This window comes from Schistocerca nitens, chromosome 7, assembly GCF_023898315.1.
Source record: "Schistocerca nitens isolate TAMUIC-IGC-003100 chromosome 7, iqSchNite1.1, whole genome shotgun sequence".
NCBI lineage: Eukaryota > Metazoa > Arthropoda > Insecta > Orthoptera > Acrididae > Schistocerca > Schistocerca nitens.
This window is the reverse complement of record NC_064620.1, coordinates 298,156,541-298,169,007: the sequence shown is the minus strand read 5'-3', so window position 1 is coordinate 298,169,007 and position 12,467 is coordinate 298,156,541. Positions and strand designations below refer to the sequence as shown.

At 36.8% G+C, this 12,467-nt stretch overlaps 1 protein-coding gene across 1 annotated transcript in view; it reads right to left on the bottom strand.

Moving 5' to 3' along the window:
• LOC126195257 (tetratricopeptide repeat protein 21B-like) overlaps positions 1 to 12,467 on the bottom strand; it is a 269,874-nt gene that overhangs the window by 44,575 nt on the left and 212,832 nt on the right. The window contains exons 15-16 of the mRNA XM_049933782.1: positions 10,000 to 10,267; positions 6,316 to 6,550 (exon numbers count right to left, since the gene is read on the bottom strand). Of these exons, the coding sequence (XP_049789739.1) occupies positions 6,316 to 6,550; positions 10,000 to 10,267 (503 nt within the window). The remainder of the gene's footprint in view (positions 1 to 6,315; positions 6,551 to 9,999; positions 10,268 to 12,467) is intronic.

Below are 12,467 nucleotides of genomic sequence, written 5' to 3'. Positions count from 1 at the left end.
GAAGTACGGAGCATACCCCACTGACTGGCAATGCTAGAAAAAGGACCCCAGTACTCTGGTATCAGACTACTAAGAAGTCTGCCCAAAAACCTGCAGGATAGTGTACTTCATAATGACTTTCCAAAGAAACTTAAAGACTATGTCATTGAAAAAGAGTTTTACAGTGTTGCAGAATACTTATGCCATTAAATTTGTATATATTGTTACTCATTATCAGTGATGAAAAAATGTAAGCTAAAGGTGTGGAAAAATAAGTGATAAAGAATGTTAATACTTTGACATGTCCTATATTACACGTACATTTACTGTACACAATGTAATCTTACAGGATCAAATAAAATTCAATTCAATTCAATTCAATTAATCCCCTATGTCTTCCACATTGACTCTATTTCTTCTTTTATCAAGTCATCAGAAAAGTCCTCCCCCTCCTACAGGCATTCAACACACTCTTCCACCTATCCACTCACTCCTCTACTTTTAACAATGGAATTCCCACTGCACTCTTAATATTGATGACCTTTCTTCTGATTTACCAAAAGCTGTTTTGCCTTTTGTATATGATGAATTGGGCTTTCTGACAACTGTTTCTTTTTCCTTTTCACATTTTTCTTGTAACCATTTTGCCTTGACTTCCTTACACTTCCCATTTATTCCATTCCTAAGTGGCTTCTACTGGTATATGCCTGTCTTTCCTTCTACATTTTATACTTCTTCTTTTCATCTACCAAATGAAGTATTTCTTCTGTTACCCAAGGTTTCTTCACAGTTTTCTTCCTTGTACATATGTTTGGCTGTCCAACTTTAGTGATTGCCCTTCTACAGAAGTCCATTCCTCTTCAACTGGGATACCTATTTTGATATTCATTATCACGGTATCTACAGCCCTAAAGAACTTCAAACTCGTCTCTTCATCCCTTCATACTTCTACGTTCCACACTCATTCTTCTGGGCAACTGTCTTAAACTTCAGTCTACTCTTCAGTATTACTAAATTATGATTCAGGTCCCTATTTGGTCCTGGGCATCTAGTGTCTGATTTCGGAATCTCTGTCTGACCATAATGTAATAAAACCAGAATCTTCCTATCTCTCTGGGACTTTCCAAAGTATATCTGCTGGAATTAATGCGGAACTCTTATCAATCTTTCTCTTTTCTCATTCCTACTACCAAGTACATATTTTCCCATAGCTCTTTCTTCCCATATTACTAACTCAAGTCCCTCATGTTTACTAGAGTTTCATCTCATTTTATGTACTGAATTACTTATTCAATATCCTCATATACTCTCTCTACCTGATCATCTTCTGCTTGTGTTGTCAGCCTGTGTATCTGAGCTATTGTTGGTGTCAGTTTGCTGTTGATTCTGATGAGAGCTCTTACCCATCATGGGTTGTTCTCATCGCAATTGACAGTGAACCAACATCAACAGCAGGAGCTCAGATACATGTGCCGACATCACAAGCAGAAAACTGAGAGGCACAGAGAGTACAGGAAGATACTGAACAGGTAAAACTCACTCTCTCTTTCCTATCTTCCTATCCATAATGAATCCTGCACCTGTTAAACCACTTCAGTGATCTACACTATATCATGCTTGAGTCTTTGGGTCGATCCATACCAAGTGGGTCCACCCCTGCTTGCTTGACCATCTCAGAAAAAATTTATATTTGCTAGGTGAATTCCCCAATGTTTAGTAGTCACGAAAGTATTTTTTTAAAAAATTATTGTTTATTATTTTAAAATTGTGGCCATATTTGTTCCAGGCAGCATGCGTTTTTCCATATTTGCAAGCATCTACATCTTTTACAATTATTCAGTAGTGGATTGTCCTAAGCCTTTCAGATAGAATGCATTTAGTTCAACACACTCTGGGCTACAAATTAATCACTTAGCTGAATGTATTCTTTAATATATTTTTATTAGCTCAAAGTTATCAGCGACAAATTAAAAAAACTAAATTTTTGAACAGTAGTTTTCCAAAGAAAGATTAATTTCTAAGCTTTAATATTTTTTCTGCTATTACACTGTATAGTACAGTTACTTTTTATAATCAATGGTGAGCAGCTTACATTTAAAAAAATACACTATTTAAAAAAAAGTATTTTTTTTATTTTTCCATTTTGTGGCCTGCAATATCTTTGTTTGGGGACCAGATAAAAATCTGAAAATTTCACAGTTAATAAACCTTTATGATATCAAACTTCAGTGTAAATTGAGTCAAAAATACGTTTTTTAACATACCTGGTAGGCTAATCAAATAAAGTATACCAATTGCATAATGTAACACACCACATTACACTAGCTAACACTTATTTGTCAAAACAATGCTGTGGTAATTGTTTCAGCAGGCTAACAATTGCATCTCAAGCCTGTACAAGTCTGATTGTTGTCTTCCCCCTTACACCAAGAATTGTCTACTCACACTTATTTAGAAGTTCTTGAAGTGTACAGTTGAAAAATGATGTCTCAGTGTTCTGTTGGTGTTATTATTAATGAAGCATGTCATTAAAGTGTGTATGGAGTGTACCCTAAAGACATTACTTTAATCGAAGATTACAGTGAAGAAGAAAAAGTGTCATTTTACTTAAGAGTAGGCCCAGAGATCAAATCAACATGCAAGTACCATGAAATGAAATACTTAAAAAATTTTCGTCACCTTTTTGGTTAGTCTTGCATAGACCCTTTTGAGAAACATAAGAAACCTATAACAAAAGGCCTGCAAGAAATAACATTTGATCATTATTCTAAAAATAAAAGCCCTTTTGTCAATCTCATACCAGGAAAATCTTTGTGTCCAAATGTTATGCTAAGATATTTGTAATTCACAAGAGAACGGATAGTGAAACCTCAGATACAGAATTTTTTGACTTATCAGCAACCATTAAAAAATATATATACAGCTTGTGAAATCCTGGGTGTATCACCTGCTAGTAAAATTAGAAAACTAAGTCAAGATAAAAGACCAAGTGCCTTGAATACAAAAATTGAGAAAGTAGCAGCTAAAGTCAAAAAGAATTGGAAGTTTCATTTCAAAATACAATTTGTACTAAAACAGATGGAAGTTCTGAAACTTCACCAACCGAATATGATGATTTGATAGAAAAACTAAAAACTAAATGCAGTACTTCAAACAAAGAGGATAAAATTAAGATCATTAGTTTACTGCCGAATTCTTGGAGTCGAGCAAAAGTTGGTGATGAGTTTAATGTGTCAGAACATCTTGCTAAGTTAACAAGGCAATTGGTAAAAGAACAGGGAATTTCACCAGCATTACAAAAGAAGAGAGCATCTAATCTGGTAGATGAAAGCACAATCAATAAAGTTATTAAGTATTATGATGATGACAATAACAGCCATTTGACATCTGACAAAAAAAGACTGTGTTTCTGTGAAAGAAAATGGTTCTAAGATTCAAAGACAAAAAAGGTTAATATTGTGTAATTTAAATGAACTATTCACTGAATTTAAAAAGAAAATCCTGACATTAAAATTGGAAGATCAAAGTTTTGCAAGTTGAGACCAAGATGCTGTATTGTTGCAAGAGCATCTGGCACCCATAATGTTTGTGATTGTTTGCATCATCAGATCATAAAGTTGATGATAGATGCGGCCAATCTTAGAACTGACTATAAAGATCTTTTCTAAGTTATGGTATCCAATATTGACAATTACAATTGTATGATCAAGGAAAAATGTGAAGACTGTCCAGGCAAACAAGCGTTACTTGACATATTTGAAGAATCCGAAGAAGATGATTTGATGCCTACAAATATAAAATACAAACAATGGGTGACACAAGACAGAACTGAAATGGTGACAGTCATAAAATCACAAGAAGAGTTTTTTGAAGTGTTGGTGGCTAACCTTGAAAATCTGAAAATGCATCATTTTATTGCAAAAGCTCAAAGTAAACTTTTGAAAGACAAAAAGCAAACCTTGGCAGCTGATGAATGTTTAGTTCTTGCTGACTTTTCGGAAAATTATTCCTTTGTTGTTCAAAATTAAGTACAAGGGCACCACTGGGTAAACAAACAGGCCACAGTTCATCCATTTGTATTCTATTATATAGATGAAGATAAACTAATGAGTTACAGCTTTTGTGTCATAAGTGACTACCTTGAACACGACAATACAGCAGTGCACATTTTTCAACTAAAATTAACAAACTACATTAAACAGCACCCCCCTTCCATAAAAAAACTGATTTACTTTTTGGATGGGGCATCAAGTCAATATAAAAACAAATAAAAATTTATTAACATCTCCTTTCATAAAGAAGATTTTGGGTTTGATGTAGAATGGTGATGGTGTCGGGGGTACAACAAAGCGAGCTGTCATAAAAGCAAGTCTGCAGCAGACCGATGACAATCATGCCATAACACCTCATGAAATATTTGAATTCTGTAAAAAACGTATCAAAGGAATTACCTATGTTTTGGTACAATGTGAGTAAATGCAAGGAGTTTATGATAGTGTCTTGAAGGAAAGGTACTACACTTGTCAGAAGATTAAAGGCACTCGATCTTTTCATTGTTTTGTACCCCATTCACACAACTTACTGAAGTGTAAGATCACATCAACTTCACCTGATAGTGAACTTCATCAGTGTGGAAAACTTGTACAACTGGTTCTTCAAAATAAAGACATAGTGGTTTGTGTTTATGATGAACAGTGGTGGATTGGCAAAGTTGATAATATTGACTGTCAAAACCAAGATTTACATGTTGTATTTTATCACTCTCCAGGACCAAGGACATCTTTCAAAAAAAAATTGAGAAGGGTCAAGTTTGGATGCCACTTACAAATGTTACTAAGGAAGTCTCCCATGGAATTTACAACTGTGATTGGGCAATCTTATAATCTAACAACCAAAATGAGTGAACAAATTTCTCAAAAGTTCAATGAGCGATGTACTAAAAACAAATAACAAGAGAACAATATAATGTAATTAGTAGGATTATTTTCAATAAAAAAGTAAGTAATCATAGATATTATTAAATTATATACTGTAATTGATATATTTTATTCCATAAGCCTAGATATCACATATGTTAAAAAACATATTTTTGACTCACATTAGTAATTTTTTTCCATAATTTCCAATTGAATCTCAAAGTTGAAATTTATACTGAAGTTTGATATCATAAAGGTCTATTAACTGTGAAATTTTCAGATTTTTATCTGGTCCCTCAACAAAGATATTGCAGGCCACAAAACGGAAAAATAAAAAAATCAATTTTTTAAAATAGTTTCTTCTAACGTAAGCTGCTCACCATTGATTATAAAAAGTAACTGTACTATACAGTGTAATAGCAGAAAAAATATTAAAGCTTAGAAATTAATCTTTCTTTGGAAAACTACTTTTCAAAAATTTAGTTTTTTTAATTTGTGGCTGATAACTTTGAGCTAATAAAAATATATTAAAGAATACATTCAGCTAAGTGATAATGATGTTAATTTGTAGCCCAGAGTATGTTGAACTAAATGCATTTTATCTAAAAGGCTTAGGACAATCCACTACTGAATAGTTGTGTAGATGCTTGCAAATACGAAAAAACGCGTGCGGCCTGGAACAAGGTACTACACTTGTCAGAAGATTAAAGGCACTTGATCTTTTCATTGTTTTGTACCCCATTCATACAACTTACTGAAGTGTAAGATCATATCATTTCCAAATAATAAAAAAAAGGGTCTTTTTTTATTTTGTGACTACTAAACATTGGGGAGTTCACACAGCAAATATAAAATTTTTCTGAGATGGTCAAGCAACCAATTATTTTTTTCCTGGACCACTTGGTATGGATTGACCCCTTTGTGTTTCCTTTTCAGATATTCTAATTTCCCTACTATTTCCAAACTTCTGACATTCCATACTCCAACTTGCTGAATGTTGCCATTTGATTGGATATTCCATAGTTACCTCCTCACTGAAATCTGAAAGTAGGCTTATCCATAATCTTTGCCAATGAAGAGGTGGATGCACATTGTGTGTTTTAATGCAATGGTTTCCATAGCTTTCTGTATCCTAATGCCACTGATCAAAGCTGAATATTCCCCCTTTTAGAGCAAAACACTGTCCTGAAACTCTGTCCTTTCCTCAGCCTTTTTTGACAAGGCTGTTGCCAGAACAAGAGAGACTCCTTATACTGGAAGTCTTCAGCTGCAATAGCTAGTGATTTTTCCATAGCTAGTGATTTTCATTCATGATTCAAGAAGTGCCCAGTATCGAACTGGGGACCCATGATGTTTTGATGACTGGTCAAAAGTCACTATGCTAGACCTAGAGATATTATATTGAAATGAAAATATTAACCTCTCAGCTGTTGTCAGTGCCATCAGTCTTGAGTTTCCTCCTGAATCATCTTCATACTGTCCATTGCCACCTGCATCATCACTCTGGTCCAAACAAATCTCTATCATGTTGTAAAGAGCTTGTCTTCCCCATTCAGCATCATGACGAGCTCCATTAAAGAACCGAAGAGCAGCATTATGATTACCAGAATACCACTCAAACAGTCCTCGACAGTAACATAATCCAGCTTCTTGGTCTGAAATTATAAAACAAGTGTATGCCCTCAATCACTACAGAGCACTGACAACAAAAACTGACAGTCAATAAGCAATAAAATGTTATTAATAAAGAAACATAAAAATTAAAATTTGAAAGATAAATATTGATAATAAAATTTCAAGCATAATGCCATTTGGCCCAAATGTTAGGATGTAGCTTACAATTGGTACCTAATCTTTTTACATGTCCTTGCTGTATAACATTAATGCTCATTTGCAACAACACAACTAGCATCTGTACCCAAAACTGGCAACAAAGCATTTTAATATACAACAATGAAAACTTAATGGTGGTCCACTGTTTTGAATTACCGATCTGGGGCACTGCTTGCTTGCTAAGACAGTCATGCTAGTTTTGGATGCTTTGAAGGGACTTCTAACTGCTGAAGCAGAAGATACACTTGCTGGAAAAAAAAGAGAGACTTCATAAACACATGTGCTAGATATGGCCATATGTAAGCCGTTTAAGAGCAACCACCGAAAAATGTATTCAGATTGGCTCCTGGAAGATGGCCATCTCTTTACACCGTCTGATAAGATTAAGGGCCATCAATCACCATTCCGTATGAACGGATTCTTGCTTTATGGTCCTCCATATCAACAGAATCCATGCTGCCTATCAAATGCATTGGATGGCAGCAAAGATGACGTACTGAGGGAAGAGAATGATGAAAATTATGGGAGTGGGAGTTACGAAGTGAATACTGGTACCCATAGTGATAAGAGTAAACAAGACAAAATATGCTACCAGTATGTTAGGTGCCAATGTGTTGCATCATACATTAGAGATTCGTTACCTATGTTTTACTAGTAAATAAAAATAAATTTCTTGTAATTTTTCTCTTCTCATTCAGTGTGTGGCTTATTTTCACACAAAATATTTTTTCTAAATTTATTCCTCATAATTTAGGGGGGCAGTTTATATGTCATGGCGGCTTATTATCGGGGCCAATATGGTACTCCTTAAGCTTATCTTGCCTGTTCCAGAAGACAATTAACTGATATGTTTTACAACATCAAATTAACTTCACTGTCCATTACTAACATAAACACATTAGCATTTGTGAAAACACAAGAACAATGTGTATAGGCAAAATGAACCCAGTACCAGAGATTAACTAAACTGCAGTATACAAATGATTATGGTTACAGAACTACGTATGATCTCTGACTTTGAGAATCCAGTATGATATATAGGCCTAACACACTGTGGCCAATGCTTTTAAATGCTATGATATAGAATCAAAGAGAATGTGTATAGTTCCTGAGGAACCTCCATCAATGAAGTTTGTACACGGGTCCATAAAGTATCAACAGTAGTAGTTGGAGTGTCACGATGAATTGTCCATAAAGCATGACTCAGGAATGTTCAAAGGGTGGCACATCAGGTGCACTTACAGCCCAGGGAAGCACTAACATCATCAATCTTTATTCACAGAAGGCTTGTGTATTCATAAAGAGATGTGGATACCACGTCAAAATAAGGTGTGTGGAGCAGCCTGATGAAGTGGTACGACCTTGAACTCTAAAACCTCTTTGATGCATTGGTTGCTGGTCAGATATGAAGATATCAGACGGTATGTTGTATCCAACACCACCCAAAATCATGAAACATAAAGTTAGCTCACAACCCAGCTCAACGAAATGTGTTGCCAGATTACCAGCAGAACAGTAATATCTGATACATAAGCAGTCATTAGCAGATGACAAGATAAAGGAGTACTCAACCAAAAACATTACTTTCTGTCACTCAGCACACCAGCAATGGCATTAACATGCCTATTGCAGTCTGTGGCATTTGTGATTTCCGAACAATGGAAGTCATCAGTTCAGCTTCAGAGGATAGCATCAAACTGCCAAGGAGGGCAGGGCTCCAGCAGCAATGCCGGATGGCACTGATGCTGTATGGATGCAGTATGATGATGATGTGTGGTCTGTTACAGCCAAGCAAATAAGATGGAGATCATTCTGTGTTGCCATTGTGCATATGATCCCACAGTAGCCCCAATTCCATACACAAGCATCACTATTGTAGCAGCATGACCTTTATGGGCTGAAATGTCATGGCATGGCAAACCAATTTCCCATAGAATGGTCATTCTGCCGTATCTGAAATCATTTAGATACAATATGGTGGGTGCCCTAGATGCTGACAATGCATGCTGGGACTTGTTTTAATATTTTCATTTCATTAGATGGCTGCTGACTAAGCTTGAGTTGATAGACTATTCTGGCCACACAAGAGAGGATGCTGGACCCATGTGGATGCAATCTCTCCATGAGTTTAATCATATATAGCTGGTACAATGATCGGTGAGTTATATGAGTTTACATTCATTTTTTCCAGTAAATCCACAGGAAATCTTTTATCCCAGGCAAACACCATTAGATTACAATCTAGAGGACCTCGACAGAGACACTAATGGCAAATCAACAACACTGTGTCACTAGTCCCCATGTTGGATAAACAGCCACCACAGTCAGTAGGCAGTTACTGTGATTTTACTTTGCATACTGGTTATTTTCCAGTTGGATGTAGTCACTATAAATTGAGTTTGTGACTTTTATGTATGGATTCACTCTTGGACATAGTATTGCTTTGAAATTGGTGAATAGATATAGTTCAAGTGGTTATCTACGGTACTTGCTTGTCAAAGTTGTGTTGCCAATCTATCCTGGATTAATAATGGCCTAATTCAATGGATCGTTCCAGCTTGTGTTGCCAAAATGTGGTTACTAAAATTATAGATTTCACAGATTTTAATTTACTTAAATAGGAAAACATTTTCAGCTTTACAACCGTTATCAGATTTATACAAGGAGAAAGAATGATGGTATTTCAGAATTTGTGAAACATGACCATGAATCTAAAACACACACACACAAACAGAGAGAGAGAGAAAGAGAGAGACCCTTGGTTTCCCTAGTCATTTAAGGTAAATGAAGCAGCTTGACTGAAAAGGACAAAGCTAAGTCCCTTTATTTATGTGCACTACCTGAGCTTACAGTCCATTTCCAGTGACCTCACCAGCAGTGGAACATTGTTCCTTTATAAGTGATCATAATGAGATTTGACAAAATGTGTTTCATGCCTTGGTAACATCAACATGTAGACAACATCAGCAGCAAAGGGTATTTTATAAAATGACCCAGAAAACAAATGCAATAAACATAAAACACTGACTTTCATTGCCAGTATTTACTGCCTTGAGATTTACACCATGATCATGATGTTCATCAAAAACATTGTTGCTGTTCTTGGTTTTGTTACCATGTGTCACCAAGGAAGTGAGCAAAGTACTCTTTCACCATTGGTAATTAGGAGATGGAAAATAGCTTGAAGAAGAAATAAATATACACTAACATTAGTCAGAAATATTAAGCAATATATATCACAACAATTCATAAATGCTTAGTAAAAGCTTACCAGGTCGCTGGCAAGCCGCAGTTGCTCTTTCAAGGAAAGGTTCAGCTTCAGGAAGTGTTGCTGTTCGTCGTGACACCTCTACAAGACGGGCAAGGGCTGTCCAATATGTAGGCTGCTGTGCAAGCAGTTGACGAAAGTGCATAGCAGCAGTGTCAAAATCAACACGCCGGAATGCTAAATCTGCCATCATAACTGTGGCTGACTCATTGTCAGGGTCTGTTTCAAGCAGTTGAGAACAGGCTTGTTGGCACAGCTCTAACTCACTGGTCTGTAACACACAGAAAGCATTCTGCCTCTAGTTATTTTTTTTTTTAAATATTAAGAACCATAAGTGGCTGATTTTTTAAACATTACTAATCATAAGTGGCATGCCGAGGTATCACAAATTATTAGAGCATTCATCTACATCTACATGACTACTCTGCAAATCCCACTTAAGTGCCTGGCAGAGAATTCATTGTACCACATTCACAATAATTCTCTATTATTCCACTTTGGGAAGGTGCATGGAAAACATAAAATTCTATACATTTCTGTGTAAGCTCCGATTTCCCTTATTTTATTATGATGATCATTTCTCCCTTTGTAGGTCAGTGTCAACAAAATACTTTCACATTCGGAGGAGAAAGCTGGTGATTGAAATTTCATGAGAACATCCCGCTGCAACAAGAAAACACTTCGTTTTAATGATGCCCACCTCAAATCTTGTATCATGTCTGTAATCCCTCTCCCCTATTTTTTCATAACATGTGCTTCCCTTCTTTGAACTTCCTCAACGTACTGTGTTAATTCTATCTAGTAAGGATCTCACACCTTGCAGCAGTACGCCACTAGTACTTCGTCTCTTTAAAAGATTTGTTTCACCTTCTACATGTTCTGCCAATAAAACATAGTCTTTCATTCACCTGCCCAAACAACATTTTCTACGTGTTCTTTTAGGTATATAGTTGAATTTACGGCCTTTAGATCTGATTGATCTATCGTATAACTGAAGTTCAATGGATTCATTTTAGCACTTATGTGGATGATCTCACACTACTTATTATTTAATGTCAAACTGCCAATTTTTGCACCATACAGATGTCTTTTGTAAATTGTTTTGCAATTGGTTTTGAGCTGCTGATGAGTTAACAACAGCATCATCTGCAAAAAATCTAAGGCAGCTGCTCATATCCCCCCCCCCCCCCCCACAAAGTTGTTTATATAGGTAAGGAACAGCAAAGGGCCTATAACAGTACCTCGGGGAATGCCAGAAATCACTTCTGTTTTACTCAATGACTTTCTGTCAGATACTAAGAATTGTCATTTACTAAGAATTGTGATCTCTCTGACAGGAAATCACAAATCCAGTTGCATAACTGAGACGATATTCCATAAACATGTTTAATTACTAGCTGCTTCTATAGTATGGCATCAAAATACTTCTGAAAATCTACAGGGTGTTATAAAAAGGTACGGCTAAACTTTCAGGAAACATTCCTCACACACAAAGAAAGAAAATTGTTACGTGGACATGTGTCCGGAAACGCTTACTTTCCATGTTAGAGCTCATTTTATTACTTCTCTTCAAATCACATTAATGATGGGATGGAAACACACAGCAACAGAACGTACCAGCATGACTTCAAACACTTTGTTACAGGAAATGTTCAAAATGTCCTCCATTAGCGAGGATACATGCATCCACCCTCTGTCGCATGGAATCCCTGATGTGCTGATGCAGCCCTGGAGAATGGCGTATTGTATCACAGCCGTCCACAATACGAGCACGAAGAGTCTCTACATTTGGTACCAGGGTTGCGTAGACAAGAGCTTTCAAATGCCCCCATAAATGAAAGTCACGAGGGTTGAGGTCAGGAGAGCGTGGAGGCCATGGAATTGGTCCGCCTCTACCAATCCATCGGTCACCGGATCTGTTGTTGAGAAGCGTACGAACACTTCGACTGAAATGTGCAGGAGCTGGTGGTGGTGGTGGTTAGTGTTTAACGTCCCGTCGACAACGAGGTCATTAGAGACGGAGCGCAAGCTCGGGTTAGGGAAGGATTGGGAAGGGAATCGGCCGTGCCCTTTCAAAGGAAACATCCCGGCATTTGCCTGAAACGATTTAGGGAAATCACGGAAAACCTAAATCAGGACGGCCGGAGACGGGATTGAACCGTCGTCCTCCCGAATGCGAGTCCAGTGTGCTAACCACTGCGCCACCTCGTTCGGTGTGCAGGAGCTCCATCGTGCATGAACCACATGTTGTGTCGTACTTGTAAAGGCACATGTTCTAGCAGCACAGATAGAGTATCCCGTATGAAATCATGATAACGTGCTCCATTGAGCGTAGGTGGAAGAACATGGGGCCCAATAAAGACATCACCAACAATGCCTGCCCAAACATTCACAGAAAATCTGTGTTGATGACGTGCACAATTGAGTGCGGATTCTCGTCAGCCCACACATGTTGATTGTGAAAATTTACA